Source organism: Canis lupus, chromosome 10 (assembly GCF_011100685.1).
Source record: "Canis lupus familiaris isolate Mischka breed German Shepherd chromosome 10, alternate assembly UU_Cfam_GSD_1.0, whole genome shotgun sequence".
In the NCBI taxonomy this organism is placed as follows: domain Eukaryota; kingdom Metazoa; phylum Chordata; class Mammalia; order Carnivora; family Canidae; genus Canis; species Canis lupus.
Window position 1 is genome coordinate 16,269,493 of NC_049231.1, and position 26,239 is coordinate 16,295,731.

The following is a 26,239-nucleotide window of genomic DNA, read 5'->3' on the forward strand; positions in this document are numbered from 1 at the left end:
AAGAAAAGAGAAAAAGAAAGAAGAGAAAGTGAAAAAGAAAAAAGAGAGAAAGAAAGAAAAGAAAAAGAAAAGAAAAAAGAAAGCAAGCAGGCCCACAGCAAGCCATAGGTGTAGGATGGAAAATGGAAAATGCTACTGTGAGGTATTCTGAAAAGATGAAGTGTGAGCAGATGCTCAAGCACGAGATGGCAAGCAGATTCCGAAGCAGCCCTGTAGCTTTCTAGGGGGACGAGCCAATGCCCTGAGGCCGCAGCGCCTCTGGTTCCTTAAGCGGTGGCGACAGGCCCGCGTGCGCGCAGGAGGGAAGGCCGGGGGCTCTGCGGTCAGGGCCTCGGGCCGCAGTGAGGGCGCCCTGGGACAGGCCGTCGGAGCTGGGGCGATCCCCACGGGCCCCCTTGGGCCCAGCCCGCGCCGCAGCGGGGGGAGGGGCGGGAGCGCGAGCCCCCCCCCCCCCCCCGCCGTTAGCGGCCCCGCCCCCCGCCATGGTGCTGACCGAGGAGCTGCGCTGCCTCTGGACACTGGGCCTGTGCCTGGTGGCCGGCAGGTCCCCCGCCAGGGCCCCGGCCGCTGACCGCAGGTTCCGGGAGCGCTGCCTCGACGCCCACAACGCGCTGCGGGCCCAGGTGTTGCCGCCCGCCGCCGACCTGAGGCACTTGGTGAGAGCGGGTCGGCCCCCCACCACCCCGACCCCCGTGACCCCCCGACCTGACCTGCCCTGACCCCCTGACCCGGGCCCGGGGAGCTGCCACCCCCTAGGCTGTCTGGCCGCAGCGTAGGTGCCTTTAAGGGGGGAGGGGGAGACGGGAGGGAGGGGGGGAGGATGGGAGGATGGGGATGGGCGGGAGGGTGACGGTGGGAGATGGAGATAGGAGGGAGGAGGGAGGGAGGAGGAGGGACCAGGGAGGAGGAGGGACCGGAGGAGGGAAATGGCCGGGAAAGGTGGGGGTGGAGGATGGGGATAGGAGGGGGGAGGGAGCCAGGGAGGACAGAGATGGGAGGGCGGATGGGAGTGGGGAGAATGGGATAGGAGGGAGGGGAGAGGGAGGGTGGAAGGTGGGAAGATGGGGATGGGAGGGGGTAGGGAGGGTGGGGGACCAGGGAGGACCCAGATGGGCGGGGAAGGTGGGGGTGGGGGATGGGGATAGGCGGGAGGGGAGGGGGGACTGGGGAGGACGGAGAAGGGCGGGAGGGGGGAGGATGGGGGTGGGAGGAGGGAGGGGCGGTGGGGGGTGGGGAGGGGTCACAGGGACAGTGATGGGCCGGAGGGTGGGGACGGGGGACGCCCCCGTGGCGCTCGCTGGTCTTGGTCCCGAGGCCCCGGGTCTCCCAGCCCCGCCGAGCGCACCCCTAACAGCACAACCAAAACACCTCCTGTAAAAGGAGTAGCAGGGGAGGGAGAGCTCTTGTACTTCCCCTGTTGGTGCACCTGATGACCTCCAGGCTGAGCAGCACCACATAGACCCTATTCCTTTTTAAGAAACATTCCACGAGGAGATAATACTGAGACCAATGCTTGAACGACATCAAACTGTGATTTCCATGAGAAATAATGAATATGTGAGATTTAACTCCAAATACTGAAGATGTCTTTTGTAGACTTCCATCCTATAGGCATTAGGACAAAAAGAATACTCCATTGAAGAATGAGCATAAAAAACACTGAATTATTAAAATAATTCGTAGCATTTATAATTTTTAAATAAATGCTTGAGTATAAATTTTATCGCTGGAAATTCCCCTTGCAGTATATTTTTCTTGCATGTAGATAGGACAGCGTTATAAAATTAGGAACGTGATGTTGACAGCATAGCTTATGTGCTGTGCAGATGTAGCTACTCTGTAAAACATCTCTTCTAGGTCTCTTCCTTTCTACCCAACAGAAAATAAAACGGAAATAGTATAAAATCACAATTCAGACACTAAAGGTCAAAACTGCACTATTCTGCTCTGGGGGAAGGACTTTTTGAGGGGGAAGAGGTTTCAAATATGATTCGGAAACACTGAATTAAACAAACCTAAGCTGATCTCCTAAATGCAGAATTGTTAAAATAAGTTAATGTGTAAAATGCACTTTAATCTCCAGTAGGTTAGGGTGGCCAATGACGTGGATTTGCCATACAGTATTTCCTCCATACTTAATTTGAATTTCTTTTTTTAAGGACTATCTTATGTCGCTAAATTGCTATTTAAATTATAGACACACCTATTTGTGTGTGTGTTTGTAAAATATATTACATTCTATAAATATATGTAAACATCTACACATTCTCTACAAACACCTATATATGCTATGTTTTCCCGAAGGAAGCAATAAAAAGATATACCTAATATTCATTTAAATTTAAATAGCTAGCCGAAGGAGAAGGAAGAAAGGAATGGGGTGCAGAAGACATGAATAGAAACAAGCCTTCTTTGCATTTACCTTGTTTTATAGTTTTGAGTTTGTAAACGTGTAGAAGTTTCTGTTATTTTCGCCCTTTACGTTTTCTGGTGCTGTTCATTTCTTCGCTATTTCCACTGGGTATCATTTTACTTCTGCCTAAATGACATTAACATTTCTTACATTTTGGTTTGTTGATTTTAATCCTATCAACTTTTTATATTATAAAAGTCTTTGTTTCTCCTTAATTTTTCTGTCACACGGTTCTATTTAACTGTATATTTTTTTCCAGTGGAACTGAGAAATAATCGGCATACATCACGAGGGCTTGCTCACACAAAAAGGGGTTATTCTTAAAATACAGGGCCAGCCAGGCCCCCTGGGCAGAAAACGCTGTACTGGGATTGTGAGGAGCAATTGATTTTAGACTTTTAAATTGGGGGGGGGGGGGGTGGTAGAGACAAAGGAAGTTTCCAAAAGGATTTGCATATGTTAAAGAAGACTCACAGGATCCTGGAGGGCAAGCTAAGGTTACTTTTTGCCTCTAAGTATTAAGGTTAAAACAGTTGTGAGTTCTTTGAGGAATGTCCTACTCGACCTATCTCAAGTATTTGTCATTGGGCTGCAGGTTGTAAGGAAATTTAATTTTATCCACATTTCCTGTGCCATCATTCTCCTCATCAGTCCTGCTGCACTTATTGGAGAGAACTTATTTATCTTATAACTGGAACCCAAGGAACCACTAGGAGGTATTGGTCAAGTCTATCACCTGGATTATGGTGATGGTGTAGTGGATATTTGCATATGTCCAAATTAATCAAATTGTACACATTAAATACGTAAAGCTCTTTATCAGTGATACCTCAATAAATCTGATTTTTTAAAGCATGATTTTTGTTATTTGTACCATGTCTTAAGCTCCTTTCAGGAATTTTGAACATTGATGTTTATACTGCTTTTATACTCAGCATCATTCTTGTTGTATCATCTGTTGGGGCCAGGCGGGAAGGGAAACTCCTCAAGATGGCGGATACGCCAAAATGGCTGAGGTTCCTGTCACCACCTCCACTTGGGATGACAGCTTGAGCAGACCCTTACACCTCTCCTTTGGACTTCCCCAACCGAACCCAATGCCCTTCAAACCCCAGAGGAGGAAGTCACCTTTGACTGGTCGAATTGCAATCCTTCCTTTGCATAGTGAGGGTCACTCTGACTGGTTGGATTGCAATCCTTCCTTTGCATATGAGCCAACCAATAGGAAACCGTTCTGCCTTACAACGTTATGTAAACCCCCTACCACCTTGTCTTGGCGCGACTTCCTCGACTCACTCTCTTTCCCCCGTGAGTCGTGGAACCTCGCCCGAGGGTGCCTGCAATAAAATCTGTTCTTGGACCCTCGCTTGCCTTGGCGGTCTCATTTCCGTCTAGTTACTAAAAAACTTACATCAACCCTGCGGTAGCATACCGACGTACCCTGCATCCTCTTGCCCGCAACCCTGTGCACACTATACTGTTTCTTGCCAGAGCACAAGTAGAAGCATCATGATTATTTAAGCATATTTTTGAAAGATAGTGTGGCAACTCTCCATCATATGAAGCTATTGCAATTCTCTTTGTTTTTAGTTTATATTCTGATGCATTTCTTAGGAGGTTCTCTTAATCCTCCTTGTGCAGAGGAGCTTCAGTGACTGGATGTAATTCATTATGAGGACTTTAGGTCAGAAGAGCTTGCAGGGTATATTTGAGTTTAGGTTATGCAGAGGCCAAGTGATTGGGCTTTTAAAAATTTACATCAGTAAGGATGCCAAATTCTTCTATTTATAAGTTAAGTCAGAATATTACTCAATAAAATTTTTCCTGAACAGCTAGAGACTTAATAACATTTAAGTTTTAAGTGAAAGCATTGCCAGATCTAAGGGGACATTAAAATATTTTTTCCAGAAAGATGTCGTTATTCAATCGGGGGAGGGGAATGAGCTTTATAAAGTCCCTGGGATTCTAAAATGCAAACATTTTCAGAGGTATACATATACCTCGATAATTATAATTTACACATATCATATGTGTTTGAACTGGCTTGAAATGCATGTTTTAAATGCATATAATTCCTTAGCTACCAGATATTAGTTCCTACTCTTTCAAAGTCTCTATGTTCATTTGTATATTATGACTAGATGCTGGGGCGCCTGGGTGGCTCAGTTGGTTAAAGCATCTGCCTTCTGCTCTGGTCATGATCCTCGGCTCCTGGGATCCAGCCCCACATCAGGCTCCCTGCTCGGTGGGGGGGCCTGCTTCTCCTCTCCGCCTACTCGCGTTCTCTCTCTTGCTTGCTCACTCTCTCTCTCAAATAAATAAAATCTTTATTTAAAAAAAAGACTAGGGATGCCTGGGTGGCTCAGCGGTTTAGCCCCTGCCTTTGGCCCAAGGGCGCAATCCTGGAGTCCCGGGATCGAGTCCCACATCGAGCTCCCTGCATGGAGCCTGCTTCTCCCCTCTGCCTGTCACTCTGCCTCTCTGTATCTCTCATGAATAAATAAATAAATCTTTAAAAAAATAAATAAAGTTAGAAAGAAAAAAAAGACCAAATAGCTAGAGACTCAAGACTCAAAGAATGACACAGGGTGAGCCTCACATATTTCCTTTTTGACTCCTGTATTTGCTAGACTAGATATGAAAGAAGCCTGAAACCCAGAAAAGCCAACAAATACAGAAAATAAAAGAAAGAAGAAAAAAACTCCAAGAAAAAATCCACTCTCTCTTGACAAAAAGGTAGTCTAATAAGGAAGGAATCTTTTTTTTTTTTAAACAATAACCATCCTATTCTGGACAAATAACATGGGGGGTGGGGTGGGGAAGCAACAAGCCTCCTATCTTTTTTAGCAAAGGCTAAGTGGAGAGTCTAGACTATCGTCCTTGACTGATGCTAGTGAGGCACCCCTCTTACCACCTGTCTAGCAGTGTTGTGCCAGAGGAGGCTAAATGAGGAGGCTTCTGGCCCTCATGAGGCAGGAATATGGTGCCCCTTCCCCTCCCAGCCAGCGTGGTATCAGAAAAGGACAATCATGGAATCCGGACTTTTATACTACCACCCACCAGTAATGAAGTGGCCCTCATAGCAACCTCCCATGGTGTCAGCAGAGACCATGTCAGGACTCTCAGTCCCACAAAATACCGAGGTACCCCTTCCTCTCCTGTGGTATTGGCAGAGGCCAAGTAGGGAGCTTGGATTTTCATCCCTTGATAAAAAGGTGACCCTTACTCTCCCAGTGGGATGATGACATCAGCCAAAGCAAAAGAGGAACCTGGATGTCTATCTCCTCCCAGTGGAACTAGTTATCCTTCCCACAGGGATAGTAAGAGTGGGAAGCCTAGACTTTCACCCACCAATCAAATGATAAAGAAGCTGTGTCTCCTTTCCCCCATTAGAACAGTGTTAGTGAAATCCTCCTTAAATACAAGGATTAAATAAAATCTAGAGTCTCATAATGTAAAACTCAAAATGTCAAGCATACAAGTAAAAAAAAAATCACTCATCCTACCAAAAACCAGAAAAATCTCCACATCAATGAGAAAACACAACAGATGCCAATGCCCAGATGACACAGATATTAGAATTACCTGACAAAAGTTTTAAAGGACTCATCATAAAATGCTTCAAAGAGCAATTATAAAAATGTTTAAAACAAATGAAAAATAGAAAGTTTCAGCAAAGAAATGGAAGCTACAAAGAATATTTAAATGGACAGTTTACACCTGGAAAATGTAATAATTCACTGGATGGAGACAACTGACTGGCTCATTCAGTAGAGCATGAGATTCTTAATCTTGGAGTCCTGCGTTTGAGCCCCATGTTGGGTGTAGAGATTATTTTTTTTTATTATTTTTTTTAGAGATTACTTTAAAAAATAAAAAATAAATAAAAAATAAACCTCACTGGATGGGCTCAGTAGCTGAGTGAATATGACAAAAGAAAAAATTAGTAAACTTGAAAATTGAATAATAGAAATTACTGAATCTGAGCAGAGAGAAAATGAACCAAAGGAAAAAAGTCAGGGATCTATACAGCAAGAACAAAATATTTATTCATGTCACTGGAGTCCCAGAAGGAATGGAGAAAAATGGGGAGGGGCAGAAAAAATATCCTAAGAAATAGTGGCTGAGAACTTCCAAAATTTGGGTAAAGACATGAAGAACAAATAGTGAAGTCCAAATATGATAAGCCCAGAGAAATTCATGCCAAGGTACATCATAATCAAAATTCAGAAAATGTAAGACAAGGAAAGAAATTTAAAAGCAGTGGGAAAAAAACCAATGCATTACCTAAGGAAAACAACAATTTCCATTTAAACCCCATCAAAATTTTAAAATTTTGCTCTTTAAAAAACTTGTTAATACATAAAAAGCCAAGCTGTAGACTAGGAGAAAATATACACAAACCACTTACCTCACAAAGAACTGTTGTCTAGAATATATAAAGAACTCTCAAAACTCAATAGTTAAAAAAAAAGTCGGTAAGAAAATGAACCAAAGGCTGAAGAGACATTTCACTACAAAGTTACACAAATGGAAAATAAGCACATGAAAACGCTTTCTACACATTAGCCATTAGGGAAATACAAATTAAAACCACAATGTGGTATTACTACACACCAATCAGAAAAACTAAAATAAAAACGAGTGACAGCACCAAATACTGAAGAGGATGTAGAAAAACTACGTGTCATACTCTGCTGGTGGGAATGTAAAACGGAAAATGTTACAGCCACTCGAGAAAATAGTTTGGCTCTTTTAGTCTAAAAAAAACTATGTGTATATTTACCATATGACCCAACGATTGCCCCCTTGGGGCTCTTTTTCCTTTTCTTCTTTCCCCTGAAAAAGGAAAACTCAACTGCTACATAAAAACCTGATCACATATGTTCATTGCAGCTTAATTTATAATCATCCAAACCTGTAAACATCACCTGTGGACAGGTGAAGGCTAAACAAACTGTGGTGTATCTCTTGGGTGGACTACCACTCAGCAGTAAGGATTAAACTAGAAGCCCGTGAAACACTAGAGATGGAGCTCAAGGGAAACATGCTAAACAACAACAAAAAGCCAATCTCAAAATGGTTACATGTTGTGACTGTTGATATAACTTTCTTGAGGGCAGCCCAGGTGGCTCAGTGGTTTAGCGTCACCTTCAGCCCAGGGAGTGATCCTGGAGTCCCGGAATCAAGTCCCACGTCAGGCTCCCTGCATGGAGCCTGCTTCTCCCTCTGCCTGTGTCTCTGTCTCTCATGAATAAATAAAATCTTTAAAAAAAATAAATAACTTTCTTGAAATGACCAAATCATTGAGGTGGTGAACACATTGGTGACCACCAGGAATTAGGGATAGCACGGGCCAGTGGGGGGCCCCTGGTGGCTCAGCGGTTGAGGTCGGCCTTTGGCTCAGGTCATGACCTCGGGGTCCTGGGATCGAGTCCTGCATCGGCCTCCAGGCTCGCTTCTCCCTTTCCCTCTACCTGCCACTCCCTCTGCTTCTTCCCCCACCCCACTGTCAAAAAATAAATAAAATACTAAAAAAAAAAAGAAAAAAAGTTATGTATCTTGATTGCTGGAGGTAGTTACTTCAATTTACTCCTGATAAAATTGCATAAAACTACACACACATGAACAAATGCATGTAAAACTATTGAAATCTTAAGGTCTGTTAATTGTACCAATGTCAATTTCTTCATTTTGATATTGTTTTTTAGTTACATAAAACACTATCAACGGGGAAACCAGGCAAAGCTCGCACAGGACCTCTACATACTATATGTTGTAATTTATTGTAGATCTACAATTAAATTAAAATAAAAATATTTTTAAAAAGCATCTTGCCAGGGACTGACTCAGTTGGTAAAACATGTGACTCTGATCTTGGGCTTGTAAGTTCAAGCCCCACATTGGGCATAGAGCTCACTTAAATAAAATCATCTTGCCTTTAAAGTTACATTAAGACCTTGTCACTTTTGTCAAAAATTGACAATAGACCTTATTCTGTTCCATTGGGATATCTGTCTATCCACGTCTTACACAAATACCAAGATTATGATGTCTTGGTATCTTGTACAGTAGGTCTTCTGTTTTATTTTATTTTTTAAAGATTTATTTATTTATTCATGAGATAGAGAGAGAGAGGCAGAGACACAGGCAGAGGAAGAAGCAGCCTCCCTTCTGGGAGCCCGATGGGGACTCGATCCCGGGACCCCGGGGTCATGCCCTGGGCCGACGGCAGGTGCTAAACTGCTGAGCCACCCAGGGATCCAATTCTGTTTTATTTTTTAACAATTGTCTTAGAATTTGTTCTCTGAATTTCCACATAAACTTTGAAATCAATTTCCGTAAAAAAAAAAAGCTACTTGGATTTTCTTTAGAAATTGATTAAATGTCAATAACCAAACATTTACAATATTAAATCTTCAAGTTTATAAACATTTCTTATCTATTTAAGTCTTTACAAATTAATCTTAGTGATGTTTTATAGTTTTTCAGTATAGAGCTTTTTTATATCATTTATTGGATTTATTTTTATATACTTGTTGCCTTGAAGTTGTTTCTGAAGTATATATGGAAATAGAATGTTGTATATTTTCCTGATACCGGAAACTGAAAATTTCACTTTTTTCCTATAGTTTTGTGTATTCACTGAATTTTCTATGTATCCAGTCTTGTTATCTACAAATAATGAAGATCCCAGTTATTATACATTTTGTTTTTTATGTATTTATTATACCATCTAACTTCCTGTATTATTTTATTTTATTTTTTTTATTTTTATTTTTTTTTATTTATGATAGGCACAGAGAGAGAGAGGTGCAGAGACACAGGCAGAGGGAGAAGCAGGCTCCATGCACCGGGAGCCCGACGTGGGATTCGATCCCGGGTCTACCAGGATCGCGCCCTGGGCCAAAGGCAGGCGCCAAACCGCTGCGCCACCCAGGGATCCCAACTTCCTGTATTATTTTAAATAGAAATAATGAGACATCTTGTTTCATTCCCAATTTGGGGGGAAAGCTTTCAATATCTCACCATTATATATTGATGCCTGTTGAAATGTTTTGTTTTTTGGTTTTGGTAGATACTCTTGATCAAATTAAGGAAATTCTACTGCCAATGGGTTAAGAGGCATTTTCTCTTTTTACTTATAAATGGGTACACATTTTTTTAAAGGTTTTATTTATTTATTCACGAGAGACACAGAGAGAGGCAGAGACCCAGGCAGAGAGGGCAGCAGGTTCCATGCAGGAGCCCAATGCAGGACTCGATCTCAGGACCCCGGGTCACCACCTGAGCTGAAGGCAGACACTCAACCGCTGAGCTACCCAGGTGCCCCGGGTACTTATTTTTCACTTATGATACATTTCCATGACCTGAATTACTAGACTGTGAACTCTTGCCTTACTTAAATCAAATTCAAGTATATGTGATGAGTGCCTATACTGTACCAGGACATCTACAAAGTATTGGAAATACAAAGATAAACTGTCACAGAGTAGGTACTAAATGTTTCTTAAGTAGAACTAAAAAAAAAAAAAAAAAAAAAAAAAAAGACTCACTGTAAACATACCAAAAAAATCTATATTTTATTAAAATAAACAAAATGGATTATAATTATAAGAATAGCTTTAATCCAAGCAAATATGCACAATTCAGTTTACATTATTTTATCTTTCAGAGTTGGGACGATGGTTTAGCGAAGACTGCTAAAGCGTGGGCAAACACGTGTAGATTCGAACACAATTCCTGTTTATCAAAATCATATGAATGCCATCCAACTTTTCAATATATTGGAGAAAATATCTGGTTAGGTGGATTAAGCATATTTTCACCAAAATCTGCTGTTGATGCTTGGTTTAATGAAACTGAATATTATGATTATGATACCCTATCATGTACCAAAGTTTGTGGCCATTATACACAGGTAAATTTTTGACATTTTATTTATTTATGCATATTTCAATCAAAAGATAACTTTTCTAGCATTTTCTTGTGAGTTTCTTTTGAGTATCTAAAAAGGACACCTTCATTTGGAAGACATTTGTACTGGGAATAGAATTCTATGTATTGGAATTTTTTAAATTTCTTTTGTTTGTCTTATTCTTCTGGACTTTAAAAATCTTACTTCACTGTCATCTCATTGCACTGTTTCCAACAAAAGTCTACTCTAACCTTTTCTTTATGTATCTCTTTGCTCTTTTACAATTCTTCCTTTATCACAAGTCTCAAGCAATTTCATAATTGCTCGAGCAACTTCAAGTCATTACTTGAAGTTTTTCCACAGTTGACTGATGTTCTCTTCTCTTTTTTCCTGATTTTTTTCTTCTGTGATTAATTTCAGAAAGTTTTATCGCTTTATGTTTAAGTTCACTAATCTTTTCCTCTTTTTGTTCATAAATGACTATATCTAATATGTTTAATCTTTCACTTAGTTTTTTAATCATATCTATGCAAATCAAGACTCTTGTGCATACTCTACCAATGCCCCAGAAATTGGTATTTTCCAGTGTGGCTAGTAGGAACAGTCTCTACTCCTGGCCCTGTGTAATTTTTAGCATCCTTTCCTCTAGTTTTTATAGGTGGTTCTTTCCCAGGCCTAGGGTAGTTTCTTCGCTTATGTGCTGATTAATGCTCTGCTGAATTGGTAATGAGGATTCCCTGCCCATCTCCACAGTTGTATCACTGTAAGTAAGGTTCTCACCTCTCCAGGACTATATTATCTAAACTCCTGCTTCCTTGGTCTCCTCAGACAGTCAGCTTTGCTGCTCAGCTGTGTGCATCCATCAAGCTTTTACTGGCTTCCCAAATCCCAACCCCCTAGCCATGGCCTGGAAACTCTCTCAAAGCAATAATCTGGGACAAATGTACAGCCTGAGTCCTTTCGTACAGCCTGAGTCCTTTCCCCTCAATTCACAGGGGGCATTATCCTTTTCAAGATACTGATTGTCCCATACCTACTTTCTCATTATTTTCCTAGTATTCTGGATATTTCAGTGGGAATTTTTGGTGAAAAGTAGAAGTCATTTTTAAGCTAAACCAATTCTAAAAATGGCACTGAACTCCTAGGAAGCCCCATTTAAGCAATAACAGGGGATAATTTTCTTCTCCAAATTTACTCATCTGTATAAGATGTAATAGTATATAGTGACATAAAGCAAGTCATTTTTATCAGAGGAGCACCAAACAAATTGTCTGGGAAGGATGCAATATCCCTAACATGGCATGAAGACTAACTCACAGCCTTTATGTAATCCTTTGTCTCTCTCTTCTGTTTCAAGTCAAAAGGAACCTGTTCCAAATACCCTTCTCCCCTATCATTGCTACATCAGAATTGGAAGCTCATTCCCCACTGGCTTATTTCCACATATGCTTAAATAATTAGGAATGGTTGCATCCTTCCTACTTACTCAGCAACTATATCTTGCTTATTAATGTTCTAAGCAAAATGAGCTAAAAATTTCCTACATTAAGTCTCTGCAGATATTCATACTGAAGTTACAACAAATGTTCATATTGTCACATCTAATCCCTTTAATGAAAACAATACATTTTAAATCTACACATGGTCAATATTTACTTTTATCATTCCCAAAGCCAAACAGAATCATGACTTAAATACATTAACCAAGTAGAATTTCATGGAGTAGCCACATATTCATGAACTAAATTCTTAAACATGATTTCTTGCATATATACTTGCATTTGTATGGTTATTAACTTTTTGGAACATTCAAAAGGAAAAAGATTGTTTAAGGATCAAGCTTAATCTCATTTTATTAAATAGGAAACTAGCTCAGAATTGATGTCAGTCTCCAAAGCCACACATATGGTTAGAAGCAAAATCTCTTACTTCTCTCTTACTCGTCTCTCATCCCTTACTATTACTAAAGAAATAGTAATCTTCTTCACTTTTTTCTCTCCCTCTCCATGTCTAGTTTTCCATAGAAGTCATCTTCCTTTTGAATAAACTTTGCTTATTCTTAGCAAGTAGACAAAAATAAAGATTCACCATCTCTGTGGCAGGCATCTTTTGCAGAAGACTCATTATATTCTTAATTTCTATCCTTATCTGTCTCTTGTGACTTGACAAAGGTAAGAATATGGTTAAGACCACAAAATTTAAAATGTGATCACAAATGAAGTAAAATTTTTCTGAGAAAAAGAAATAAAAGTTTATTACTGTTTTCATTTATAGTTTCATTTTAATATCATTTTTATAATATCCACATGGAGTCAATTTTAATATATTTCATAAGTCATCTAGAAAAAATTTAGCTTTGTCTTTACATTATATTCTCCTTTGAACTTATGAGCATTAACAGTGAGGAAAACTAGTTAGATAGCCCTCAGGGAAGTAGCCTTAACAAAATAAATTGTTTTAAAGTCAATACTAAAAATTAATAAAGAGAGTAAATAGCCATGTGCGTTCATCTTTGGCAGCATAACAAAGATTATTGCTCCTACAATGCGCTGTTTGCATGAAGTTGTTTTGCATATTTTATTTTTAAATTCCTTTCCTTATAGGTAGTTTGGGCCAATTCATATAAAGTTGGTTGTGCAGTGACAATGTGTCCTAAACTTGGAGGATATGAAACTGTAATATTTGTATGCAACTATGGACCTGCGTAAGTTATTCTGCTATTAAAAGTATTTTAAATTAAAATATGTTAAGAATTGTTCCTAAAACAGAACCATATACTAAAGAGGCAAGTATATTTTTAATACGTGAAATCTCCCTCTATAGCGCTACTCAAATTAAATATATTAAAATAGAAGGTGGTGAGAGAATATTACCTTATGTAAAAACCTATATCTGTTATGAAATATTTAATCTTGAGAATAAAAATTATGGGAACTTTAAGTTTTTTAAGAAGAATGTAAAAATACATTGCCACAGTAATATCTGAATACTTGGAATACAAAATAGGCTTTGGCAGATGCTTCTCTACTATAACAACTGGGATGAGTAAATGATTGGGAATGGAAGTGAAATGCACATTCTCCGAAGAAAAGAATACCATCATTTTTAATTGCCTTGCTGATAATTGCATATCTAAATGGACAAATAACATTAGCCTAATGAGAGTGCCCAAAAATGAAATTCTGGAACTCTAATCCCAATAGATCTGTACAAGGAAGAAGATAAAAATCAGTTAATAGTCCAACTCTTTTAACAACCAAATTTTTTTGAAATGTACAAAAAATGAAAACATAGGCAAAGAATAAATATACATAATTTGCATAAAGGATCAGAGATATGCCAAAATTGCAACAGAGAAGTAAGTACAAATGTGTGTATCTCTGTAATTACTTTGGTTACCTCTCAGAAGCAAAAACAAGAATGACAGATACATAGCCTTAAAACCTAGGGCAGAGTGCAGTTTTTATAAATACCAGAGAAATTGTAGAACTACTGAACACTTATTATAAATTAATTATTTTTATAGAATATCTAGAGAAAAAAGAATCTGAAAAAGATTTTTTTAAAAAGCATCATTAATCTGTGAGATAATTTTAGGGAGAACTGATTTCCCAAAAAGAGGACTGGAACAGAAAAATATTTTAAGAAATATGGTCCAAAACTCTCCAAGCTTAAGGAAAATTATAAATTCACAGAAGCAAGATGGCTAATAAATTCCAAGTTACAAGAAACATGAATAAAACTATACTAACCCACTTTATAATAAGAAATTTCAAAACCAGTAATAAAGAGAAAATCTTAAAAGCAACCAGAGAACTAAGACATGTTACATACAGAGGGACAAAGATAAGGATGACAGGAGATTTCTTAGTGGAAATTAAAAGTGAAAAAAAGATTTTTTTCAAACTACCAGCAATGGTAACTACATGGGTAAGATATAGGATGTTCTCCTTATTATTTAATCCTCTTTCAAGGAGAATTGTTTAATCAAAGATAATAGCAATGCATTGTAAAAGTCATAACTACATAAATTAATACGTGATAACTACCGCATAAAGGCTAAAAGAGAAAAACCTATATTAAAGTTTTTCCACTCTGTTAAGTGCAATAATTTAACTTGACTGTAATATGTAAAAGAGGCATACTACAAACTCTAACACTTAAATAAGAAAACAGTTATAGCAAAGGAACCAACAAAGCAGGTAAAATTAGATTTTCAAAAATATTCAATATTCAACCCAAAGAAAGAAAAAGAGGAAAAGGGGAACAAAGAACAGATGAGATGAAAAAAATAAATAAGATGATAGCTTCACGGGATTCCCTGGGTGGCTCAGTGGTTTTAGCATCTGCCTTCAGACAAGGGGATGATCCTGGAGTCCCAGGATCCAGTCCCGCATCAGGCTCCCTGCATGGAGCCTGCTTCTCCCTCTGCCTGTGTCTCTGCCTCTCTCTGTGTCTCTCATGAATAAATAAATAAAATCCATTGCATTTCTATATACTAATAATGAAGTAACAGAGAAATTAACATTTATAACATAGTATATAGAAATTAACATTTACAACAATCCCATTTAGAGTTCCAGCCGAACTGGAAACTTTATTATCATTTACAATGATATGCATTTTCTGGGCTTTCCTGTGTTACTAAACATTTTTGACTAAAACATAATGAAAAGTGTATAGTAAACAGAAATGAACATTTACAACAATCCCATTTAGAGTTGCACCAAAAATAATAAGGGGCAACCTGAGTGGCTCAGTCAGTTAAGTGTCTGACTCTTGATCTCAGCTCAGGTCACATTCTCAGGGTCATGAGTTCAACCCTGTGTTGGGCTTAAAAATAATAATAAAAATAAATAAATAAAAAAAAATACCTAGGAACAAACTTAACTAAGGAGGTGAAAGACTGTAATATATTGATGAAGGAAACTGAAGACAACACAAAGAAATGGAAAGATATTCCATTTCATGGATTGAAAGAATAAATATTGCTAAAGTGTCTAAACTACCCAAATCAATCTACAGATTTAAGGCGGTCACTATCAAAATACCAACAGAACTAGAACAAATAACCCTAAAGTTTTTATGGAATGACAAGACCTCAAATAGCCAAGGCAATCTTGAAAAAGAGGAACAAAACTGGAAGTATCACAGATTTTAAGATCTACTACTAATCTGTAGTAATCAAAACAGTACAGTACTGGCACAAAAACAGACACATAGGTCAGTAGAACAGAATAGGGAGCCCAAAAATAAACCCACAATTATAGGGCCAATTAATCTTTGACAAAGAAGCAAAAATATGCAATGGGGAAAAGACAGTGTCTTCAACAAATGGTGCTGGGAAAACTGGACAGCAATATGTAAAAGAATGAAACTGGACTTCTTTCTTACACCATGCACAAAAATAAATTCAAAATGAATTAAGGACCTAAATGTAAGTCCTGAAACCATAAAAATCATAGAAGGGAGAACAGGCAGTAATTTTCCTGACATCAGTCATAGCACCATTGTTCTAGATATGTTTCCTAAGGCAAGCAAAAATAAAAATAAACTATTGGAACTATATAAAAATAAGAAGCTTCAGCACAGTCAAGGAAACAAAGAACAAAACTAAAAGGCAATCTACTGAATGGGAGAAGCTATTTTGCAAATGACATGTCTAATAAAGGATTACTATCCAAAGATAGTAAACTATCAACTAATACAACTGATAGTTGTATAAAGAACTTATACAACTCCACACATACAAAAACACAAATAATCCAACTAAAATGGGCCAAAGACAGGCATTTCTCCAAAGAAGACATACATGTGGCCAACAGATACGTGAAAGATCAACATCACTTATCATCAGGGAAATGCAAATCAAAACCAGGAGATATCACCTGACACGTGTCAGAATGACTAAAATCAAAAACTCACGAAGCAGCAAGTATTGGTTAGGATGTGGAGAAAAAGGAACCCTCACGCACTGTTGGTAGGAGTGCAAGCTGGTGTAGCCACAGCAGAAAACATTATGGAGGTTATTCAAAAAATTAAAAATAGAATTACCATATGATCCAGTAATTCCACTACTAGGTCTTTACCCAAATAATATGTAAACACTAATTTGAAGATACATGCACTCTTCTGTTTATTGCAGCTTTATTTACTATAGCCAAATTATGGAAACAACCCAAGTGTCCATCGATTGGTGGATGGATAAAGAAGTAGTATGTATATACAATGGAATTTTACTCAGCCATTAAAAAGAAAGGAATCTTGCCATTTGCAACAACATATATGGATCTAGAGAATATAATGTTAGATAAAAGAAGAGAAAGACAAATATCATTTCACTCATACGTGGACTCTAAGAAACAAAACAAATGAACAAATTAAAAAGGAGACAAAATCAAAAAACAGACATTTAACTATGGAGAACAAACTGATGGTTACCAGAGGGGAGGTAGGTGGGGAAATGGATGAAATAGGTGACAGGGATTAAAGAGTACACGACTATGATAAGTACTGAATAATGTACAGAATTATTGAATCACTATTCTGTACACCTGAAACTAATATAACACTGTGTGTGAACTCTACTGGAATTTAAATAAATAAGCAAATAAATAAATAAATAAACAGAAGTAGATTAAAAGTACAAGAATGGAAAAAGTTTTATTATTATGCTAACATTAGTCAAAAGAAAGCAACAGGGTCTACACTAAAAACAGATGTTTTAGAGCAAAGAATAATACTAGAAATAAATAAGCCCATTTCAAAACAACAATGAGGTTGGGGCGCATGAGTGGCTCGGTCACTTAAGCCTCTGGCTCTTGATTTTGGCTCAGGTTATAATCCCAGGGCCACGAGGTTGAGACCAGCATCAGGGTCCACACTGAGCATGGAGCCTGCTTAAGATTCTCTCTCTCCCTCTCTCTCTGCCTCTCCCCAACTACTCCCACATGGACTCATGTGTGCTTTCTCTCCTTCAAAAAAAAAAAAAAAATGACAGTGGGGTTAATCAATCAAGAAGCAACTGGATGAAATGGAAACATTCCTCCAAGAACACAAATTGCAAAGGGTAAACGAAATAAACAAAAACCACAGAACAATATCTACTGTTAATATAGGCACAAAAATTTAGCATTGGAATCCATCAATACAGTAAAAGCCTAATTAATACTCCTTGTCCAAATGAAGTTTATTCCAGGAATATAGAAGTGGTTTAACATTGTAAATACATCAATCAATGTAATTCACCATATTAATCAACCTAAAAATAAAGAACACATGATTATCTCAATAGATTGAGAAAAAGCTAGACATCCATTCCTGGTAAAAGCTCTCAGCAAACTGGAAATAGAAGGGAACTTCCTAAACCTAATAAGGGCATCTGTGAAAAACCTATATGTAATATTATTACAATAGCAAAAATATTTTCTGTAAAATAACAGAATAAATATATTAGGTTTTGCATACCATATATAGTGTTACCTTCGTCTTTGTTTCTTTTTTTTAAGAACTTATAAAAAAATAATAATTCTTTGTGTGCAAATTGTACAAAAACAGATCATACTTTGCTGACTTCTGGTCTATACAAAAAAAAAGTGCAATGAAATCTACGAAAATTCTTTTGAAACTAGGAAGTAAACTTGGTAACTGTTCAGGATACAAGATCAATATACAAAACTCGATTATAGGTCCAAATACCACCAGTAAATAATCAAACTAAATTAAAATAATAATCATTCTATTATAACATTTATAACAACATCAAAAAACATAAATCATCAGGAATAAATCTGGTAGAAGACATAAAAGACCTCTCCACTGAAAACTACACAATATTCATGACAGAAATTAACAAAGATACAAATAATTGGATATATTATATCTTGTAATGGATTAAAAGACTCAATATTAAGATGTAATTTTCACTGAATTGATCTATAGATTCAATATAATCCTAATAAAACATTCCAGATTTTTATTGTAGAAATTGACAAACTGATCATAAAATTCATATGAAAATGCAAAGGACTCTTTTTTTTTTTTTTTTTGCAAAGGACTCTTAATAGCCAAATCAACTCTGAAAAAAATTTGAAGAGCTAAAAATATTTTTTTAAGATATTAATTTATATATTTATTTGTTTGAGAGAGAGAGAGAACAGGGGGAGGAGCAGAGGGAGAGGGAGAAGCCGACTCCCGGGTGAGGCCCAATCCCAGGGCCCTGAGATCATGACTTGAGCCAAAGGCAGACGCTTAACCAACTGAGCCACCCCCTGGAAGAACTAACATTGTTTTCAAGAATTATGAAAGCTAGAATAATCACAACAATTGATGTAAAGTTAAACAAATAGATCAGTGGAACAGAATGTGGAGTCCAAAAATAAACCCATACACAGTGATCTATGTATGTCCAACTAATTTTCTAAAAATGCACAAAGGCAATGCAGTGGAAAAAAAAGATTTTTTAATAAGTGGTGCTAGTACTGTTTGTCATTCATATATAAAAAACAAAAGTAAACTCAGATCTATACAACACACAACCTATAATAATTAACTCAAAATGGATCATAAGCCTAAATGTAAACACCAAACTGTAAAACTGTTGGAAGAAAACACAGACGAAACCTTTGTGACCTGAAAATAGCCAAAGATTTTTTTTAGCTACCACATCAAAACCATGATCCATAAAAGAACAAATGGATAAGTTGGATTCCATTAAAATTTAAAATCAATGCTATTCAAAGACCCTGGTAAGAGAATGAAAAGACACGTCACGGGCAGGAAGAGTTTTCTTCATAGCTAATATATTAGAAGACTCTTTCTCAAAAATAAGCCATATGGCAATACAGGACAATACAGGATGAACTCTCACAATTCAGTATTAGAAAAACCTAAAACTCAATTGTTTTTAGATGGATAAAAGATTAACAAAGAAGACATGCAGATGGCAAGTAAGCACATGAAAAAATGCTCAACGTCATTAATCATTAGGGAAACACAAATTAAAACCACAATAAATACCACTACGCAGTGGTATTGGCCAAAGACTGGCCAATCCGAGTCCTGACAAGGAAGTGAAGCAACTCGAATTCTCAACACTGATGGTAGAAATATAAAGTATTACAACTACTTTGTAAAACCTGTGTGGTAGTTACTTAAAAAGTCAAATATGTACCTACCAGATGATCTATTCATTTCTTTTATCCAAGGAAATGTATATGAATGTTCAAAATGTGCACACTAACTTTATTTGAAATAACCCCAACGTCCATCAACAAATGAATAGATAAATCGTTGTGGCATATTTTTAAATGGAATACTACTTATATTACTAACGTTTTTCTTTGTGTACTCTAGGTAAGTAACACTTTTTTAAGTTTCCACAGATACAGAGATGGGGGTAAACAGGTTTGTTAAAATGCATCAACTTATTTTATTGAAAAGCAGGCATAATAGCTGTGAAACCTTTTTGATACATCACCAAATAGAACTAGATAAGAACCTTGGTGTTAAAATAAAGCCTATGTTTCCACCTGCAATTTAAATTTTATTTATTGTATTTACCAAATCAAGAGATAATCATAGTGTTTACAGCAAAAGCTCTGTGGCTATCAGCCTGTATAATTACCCTGGGTTCACATCTAATTTGTATTCTATAGAATATTCAAGAGCATAACTGCCATGTGGATTAGGGACATCTTGTAAACAGTTTTAACGGTTTCTTTTCACAAAAGAAAGGAGCATAAAATTAGAACAAAAGCTGTTATTCATGAGTGAGTGACCAAAACAATTTGCATAATTTCATGCACAAAATTAGAGATATTAATAGCCATGTGGCTAATCAAAGATTCTTTTCTTACAGAGGAAATTATCCGAATAGGCCCCCTTACACTAGAGGAGTACCCTGCTCTTTGTGTACCGAAGAAGAAACTTGCACAAACAATCTCTGCCGTAAGCAAAAAAGAAAAAAAAAATTATCACGACATTCTATTTAGAGAGCGATTTCCATAAATTAATTATATTTTAAAATTCGGATCATCAAGTGTTTAAGGAATTATTGACAATATTTGATTGCTGCTATATGATGATATAAATCATTTGTCATAAATGATCATATTTAAACTCAGATTGTTCCCCCCTTCTTCACTGATTATTTTTCCTCTCCAGCTAAAGAACAGAAATAAGTAAGGTACAACCATGACCTAGTTTGCTACTATACTCAAAGTAACTGTTCATTGAAATGTTTCTTATTTGTATTTGCTTCCAATCACCTCCATTTATTAGTTTTTATCAAAATATTTCATGCAGAAGTAATACATTAGTCAACGTGCAAATTAATTGTGATTTAAAGCTAATATGTTTCCCTTCCATTATCAGTCTTTTGGTTCTCAGAACAGATTTTTTTAAAGGTAAGTGAATAAATTTTTGATTAGAAAAGAATTTTCAGTGAAATAGGTGAAGAGAGGAGATGATATGAAAAATTATAAAAAAAAAAAAAAGGAAGATTTGGTGCCATGAAAGAGGACACAAAATGAATGCATGATAAATGATTTCATTTATATAAGGTTCAAATATCATGCAAAACTAATTTGTGTTTGGAGTCGGGCTAGTGGTTACTTTTAGAGAGCAAAGAGGAGTTCCTCAAATAGGAAAGGACACTGGGACCTTCTAGATCTGTGCTACTTTTTCCTACATGTGTTCACTTTGCTTGTTTTGTTTTGTTTTGTTTCATGTGTTCACTTTGTAATAATTCATCAGTCTTTCCATTTATGAGGCGTGCACACTTCCATATTCATATTATACTTCAGTTACACAATGAATTAGAAGTATGGTCCAATTTTAAATTTCATTCAAAGCAGTTTAAAAAATAAATTCATTGTATATCTCCAGTCTGCTAACTAAATGTTTTCTAGGGATCCCTGGGTGGCGCAGCGGTTTGGCGCCTGCCTTTGGCCCAGGGCGCGATCCTGGAGACCCAGGATCGAATCCCACGTCGGGTGCCCGGTGCATGGGGCCTGCTTCTCCCTCTGCCTGTGTCTCTGCCTCTCTCTCTCTCTCTCTGTGACTATCATAAATAAATAAAAATTAAAAAAAAAAATTAAAAAAATAAAAAATAAAAAATAAATAAATGTTTTCTAGTTAAAGGGTCATACAAATAACAATGGTAGACTTTATTTTCTCAACTTCCCCTTCCCGCCCGGTATCCAAGCCCCTGTCATTGCTCACCTGAGCCAGTAATCTCCCACTTCTCTTCCTCCTCCAAACTGTTTTATAAAAGGAAAATCCAGGTCAAATCCTTTTCTTACAATTCCTCAATTGCTTCTTACTCCAATTAAAGGAAAAATAAGGCCCTATTCCCGGGCCAGTAAGCCCAGGTATGGCCAGTGTGACTTCCGCTTCTCTCTGCTACCACTGGTGTCCTTATCCTCCCTTTGACACACTGAGCTCCATGATCACCAGCCTTAACACTCCGACGTCCTCCTAAAATCCCCAGCATCTCGGTCACCTCTGGGTCTGTTCCTGGTTTCAAGATTGTTTTGTTTCCTCTTGGTTTTGGTAACCTGCGGTGGTTCTGGGTGTGGTGAATGATCTTCAAAGCCGGCATTAATGAGTCCTCCCCTCCTTCACACATATGCTGCTCCTCCCAAAACTGTGGACACTATTTCCCTGCTCTTGAACGAGGCCTTGATGCTGGGCCCATCCCGGCCTCTGCTTTGCTAGCTCGGCAGCTGCGCTCTTGCTCGGTTGGGAGCCCCAGAATTCCAGGCCCAGGGTCTCCTGCTGAAGAGGTCGCTGGAGAAAGGCCTCGGAGCAGGAGAGCTCATCCCTGCTTCAACCCCAACAGAGCTCCTGCTACATGTGACTGCCACTTAGTCCCGATGACGCGCAGAGCGACTGTCTAGTAGAGGCAGCCAATCCAGCTCACTGCAATAACACTAACAGTTCTTGTGTTAAGCCTTGCACGTCGCCCAAACACGTGGTGTGTGCTAGTGAGTTTCTATCAAACATCTTAACATGCAGAGAACAAAAATGCAGAGTCCTGGCTTTTCCTGCTGAGCAGCTAGGGTCAGGGCTGCTGTTCGCCTTGATCCAAACGCAGCTTCGTCAACAGTGGATTAGGACTCGTGCAAGACATGTCCGCCTCTGTCTCTGTTCCAAGGGCTCAGACTCCAGGGCTTTCCACTGAGAAACTTGGGCGTTCCCCATTGCCTTTCTGTAATGGGTTCTGAATTCTAATCGTTATAGGTTCAGCACTCTGAAATTACTGGGAAAAAAATCTGCTTTGCTTTCCAGAAATCTTCAGCCTAGGATTTTAGCCTCCCGTTCCTCACAGCTTCAAAATCAAACAAATACTTTGAGTACAAAATGGCCATCAGGTGGGCTCCTTCCACCACCTTGACTTTTTTTACCAGGATCTTGAAATGCTCAATTCTCCAATTTTCTCTCTCTAGTCCTTCAGGGCCAACAAAAGCTCCGATGGTTTCTGTTTCCCAAAAATCAGCCCCTGCCTGAGCAAAGCCCAGATTTTCAGTCCCAGACCTGGGCCCAAGATGAACAAACGGCTCCAGGGAAAAAACAGCTTTCCTAATTACAGCCCATTCTCTGTGGCTCCCCAGCTCCTAAGTCCTGACCCCTTCGGTCTTTGTCGCCCTAGCAAATCTCGGAGGCCCTAAACATTGTTTTGTTTTACTTTGTCTGGATTTTCTAGTTTTATTTAATGAGGACTTTGTCCGTGACGAGCTTCTCCACCCCAAGATTCAAACAGTTATCACTGCGGGTCTCCAAGGCCACGTGCAAGCGGCAAAGGCTGCAATAATTTTTGCTACCTGACCGCTGTTCTCCCAACTTGTTTCTTTTCTAAATTGTTCAGAAATTACCTGGCTCTTCCTCGACCTTTGCTCTTGCAAATTAACATTAGGATAAGCTTATTAATTCACAGAAGATTGTGGAATTTTGGTTGGGATTACACTGAATCTATACATAAACTTGGAAAGAATTAACATCTTTGCTCTGGTATGTTCCACTTAATTAAATCCTATGACTTTCGATTTGTGTTTTTTATGTTGATTATTGTTTATATAAAGCCAATTTTTAGTTTTGTTGACTTACTTTTTGAGAGATGAGAGCAAATTAATGATAGATTTCCTCCCCCTACTTTTCTTTAAGGAAGCTCTATTTTCTCCTGATATCTATTTACCGGAAGCCTAGAATTATGTTCAATATAGAGTACAACACTCAAAATGGGCATAAATGAATGAGAGAAGTTAAACAAATGAATTCCTAACAAATGGCAGGATCGTGCTAAATAGAGGGGAAAAAAATTGATGAGGGAAGGACACAGAGCAAAATTTGGAGCAGGAGCCACACCAGAGATGCATGAGATACGAGTCCCAGAGTCGACACGAGGCAATACGTCGTCTTCCAGGGAATTTAAGCAGGATGGCACGGGGCCACCGCAAGGTTAACTACCTCGTATAGTTCTGTCAACTTTAGGCTTTTTCGCCTTTAGCATAAAAGCTGCCTTAGGAATACCTGGTGACGTGACTTCTTTGGCAGGGGCACTGGACAGATCATTAAGCCGCTGTGGGATTTGGGGAGGAAGCTTTCATTTTCTTAAGTTAAACCAAGTTTAAAGCCAAACTAAGTTTCCTAAGTTTATTATCTTATTTAGAAAGCCAGAAAAGCAAGCAAATGCCTTTAATTCTATAATTTTTTTGTCTACCTTAGGAAATAAAAAACTTGAAAAATATGAAAGTAAGTGTCAAACTATCTCAATATTGATTCAATTACTTCCTCCCCTTGTAACTTTGTGGAGCTTCTAACTGTTGTGTTTTATCGTCAGAATATCCAGATTGGAATCCACAGGGGACGGCGCCTCAGCACATATCATGTAATCCACTGTGCCTAGTTTTGGTTCTTCTGAGACTATTTTAATTACCATTTACATACAGAAAAGTTCTAAGGCATGACAATAAACAAATAGTTTATTGCTAAACGTTAACTCTCATTGTTTTAATTCTTAAAGCTTCTACACTCTTGTCTATTATTTAAATTTAATATCTGATTTTAACAAAAGGTGTATTATAGTATAGGAGGGTAGCAGTAAAACAAAGGAAAAAAAATTAAGGTTTTCTTTTTTTAACTATAATTTTACATTGTATCAAGAGTCTCACACTCGGGGTCCCAGGGTGGCTCAGCCGGTTAAGGTTAAGCTCAGGCCTTGGCTCAGTGGTGATCCCAGGGCCTGGGCCGGAGCCCTGAACGGGTCCCTGCTGAGGGCCCTGGGCTGCTTCTCCCCCCATGCCCGCCGCTCCCCTGCTTGTGCACACTCTCTCTCTCCCTCTCTGTCAAATAAATAAATGTCAAAAAAAAAAAAATAGAGTCTCATTCTCTAATTTTCTAGATTGATATAAAGTAGACATAAAGAACATTTCAGATACTGGATATTTTCCTTATATGCCACAGGTTCCTTTATGGAAACCATCAACATTATTCAGAGGTAAAATGTTATTATTAAGGAAAGTTTCGGATATCATGTAATGTCATGTCAACAGTTGAGGAAATGGATGGGAACAGATTAAACCAAAAGGGAAATCAATTAAATTTTAAACCTTTGAAAGGTAAATGTATGCTCTTTTAGGAGATTTTTTTTTCTTCTTTCCTTAAAGACCTCACTCATTTATTCATGAGAGAGAGAGAGAGAGAGAGAGAGAAGGAGGGAGAAACAGGCTCCATGCGGGGAGCCCAACGCGAAACTCTATCCCGGGTCTCCAGGATCACACCCTGGGCAGAGGCTAAACCACTGATCCACCAGGCGTCCCCTCTATTAGGAAATTTTATTTTAAAATGTGCTGTGTATAAAATAACAGGATACAGATGGTATGACTTTTAAAATCTATACAACTGTAGTATAGTCAACAACACCTCTACAAACCAGAGAGCCAGCCAATTCTGGCATTTCTTTCATCTGAAGACAAAAAACAAAAACAAAAACCCACATTATTCAATTCAGTTTTAACAATCAGCTATGTTGAATTGTTGACTTCCACGGGCTAAACTACGTAGATCTTTTGCTTCTCAACTAAAATAATCACCAACTTCCTCAACTATAAATATTAAAAACCATTTTAAAATATACTTTTTAAAGATTTTATTTATTTAGTCATGACAGCTACAGAGAGAGAGGTAGAGATGCAGGCAGAGAGAGAAGCAGGCTCCATGCAGGGAGCCTGACATGGGACTCGACCCTGGGTCTCCAGGATCGGGCCCTGGGCTGAAGGTGGCACTAAACCACTGAGCCACTCAGGCTGCCCTTAAAATGTATTTTTAAACAGAGTTTTTTTTATAAGAGAGAGAGCAAACAGGGGAGGGGCAGAGGGAGAGAATCTTAAGCAGGCTCCATGCTCAGCACAGGATCTGATGCAGGGCTTGATCTCATGACCCTGAGTAGGGACAAGAGTCAGACACTTAACTGATGGAACCCCCCAGGTGCCCCTAAATGTATTTTTTCATGAATAAGTGTTGTTTTGTTTATATTGCCAAATACCTAAGAATGTCCACAATAGCTGGATGATTGTTGCTATTCTTTAAAAAAAAAAAAAAAAAAAGCCAAGTGATTTTATATTTCAAATCTGTTTGTATCAGTCAGGATTCTCCAGAAAAGCACCAACAAAAAGAGAGACACAGACAGAGACAGAGAGAGAGGAGGTTTTAAGGAACTGGCTCACACAGTTGTAAGCTGGCAAGTCTGCATCTGGCAGGGTAGAGATTCAAGTAAGAATTGCTGTTGCAGCCTTGAGTTTGCAGTCTTGGAAATGAGGCGGCATTTCTATTTTGCAATCGGATTTCCTTCTTCAGGAAATGGCAGTCTTTGCTCCAAATGCCTTCAACTGATTAGATGCAGCCCACCC

The 26,239-nt window shown here is 38.3% G+C and overlaps 2 protein-coding genes across 11 annotated transcripts in view; one reads left to right on the forward strand and one right to left on the reverse strand.

Annotated features, from left to right (window-relative positions):
• Positions 1 to 26,239, reverse strand: part of CAPS2 (calcyphosine 2) — an 82,995-nt gene that overhangs the window by 47,639 nt on the left and 9,117 nt on the right. For 6 of the 10 annotated variants that reach the window (XM_038550037.1, XM_038550036.1, XM_038550040.1 and 3 more), the window contains one exon: positions 2,423 to 2,539. The exons of 3 other annotated variants lie outside the window; for them this stretch is intronic. The gene's annotated coding sequence lies outside the window, so the exon portion shown is untranslated. Of the gene's footprint in view, positions 1 to 493; positions 538 to 2,422; positions 2,540 to 26,239 lie in introns of those variants that run through there. One more of the 10 variants, XM_038550047.1, reaches the window with a different exon arrangement.
• GLIPR1L1 (GLIPR1 like 1) lies at positions 483 to 24,330 on the forward strand. The gene is made up of 7 exons (XM_038549571.1): positions 483 to 656; positions 10,089 to 10,334; positions 12,935 to 13,035; positions 20,191 to 20,279; positions 20,706 to 20,737; positions 24,057 to 24,083; positions 24,172 to 24,330. The coding sequence occupies exons 1-7, from the start codon at positions 483 to 485 to the stop codon at positions 24,235 to 24,237; spliced, it is 735 nt and encodes a 244-aa protein (XP_038405499.1). The 3' UTR covers positions 24,238 to 24,330.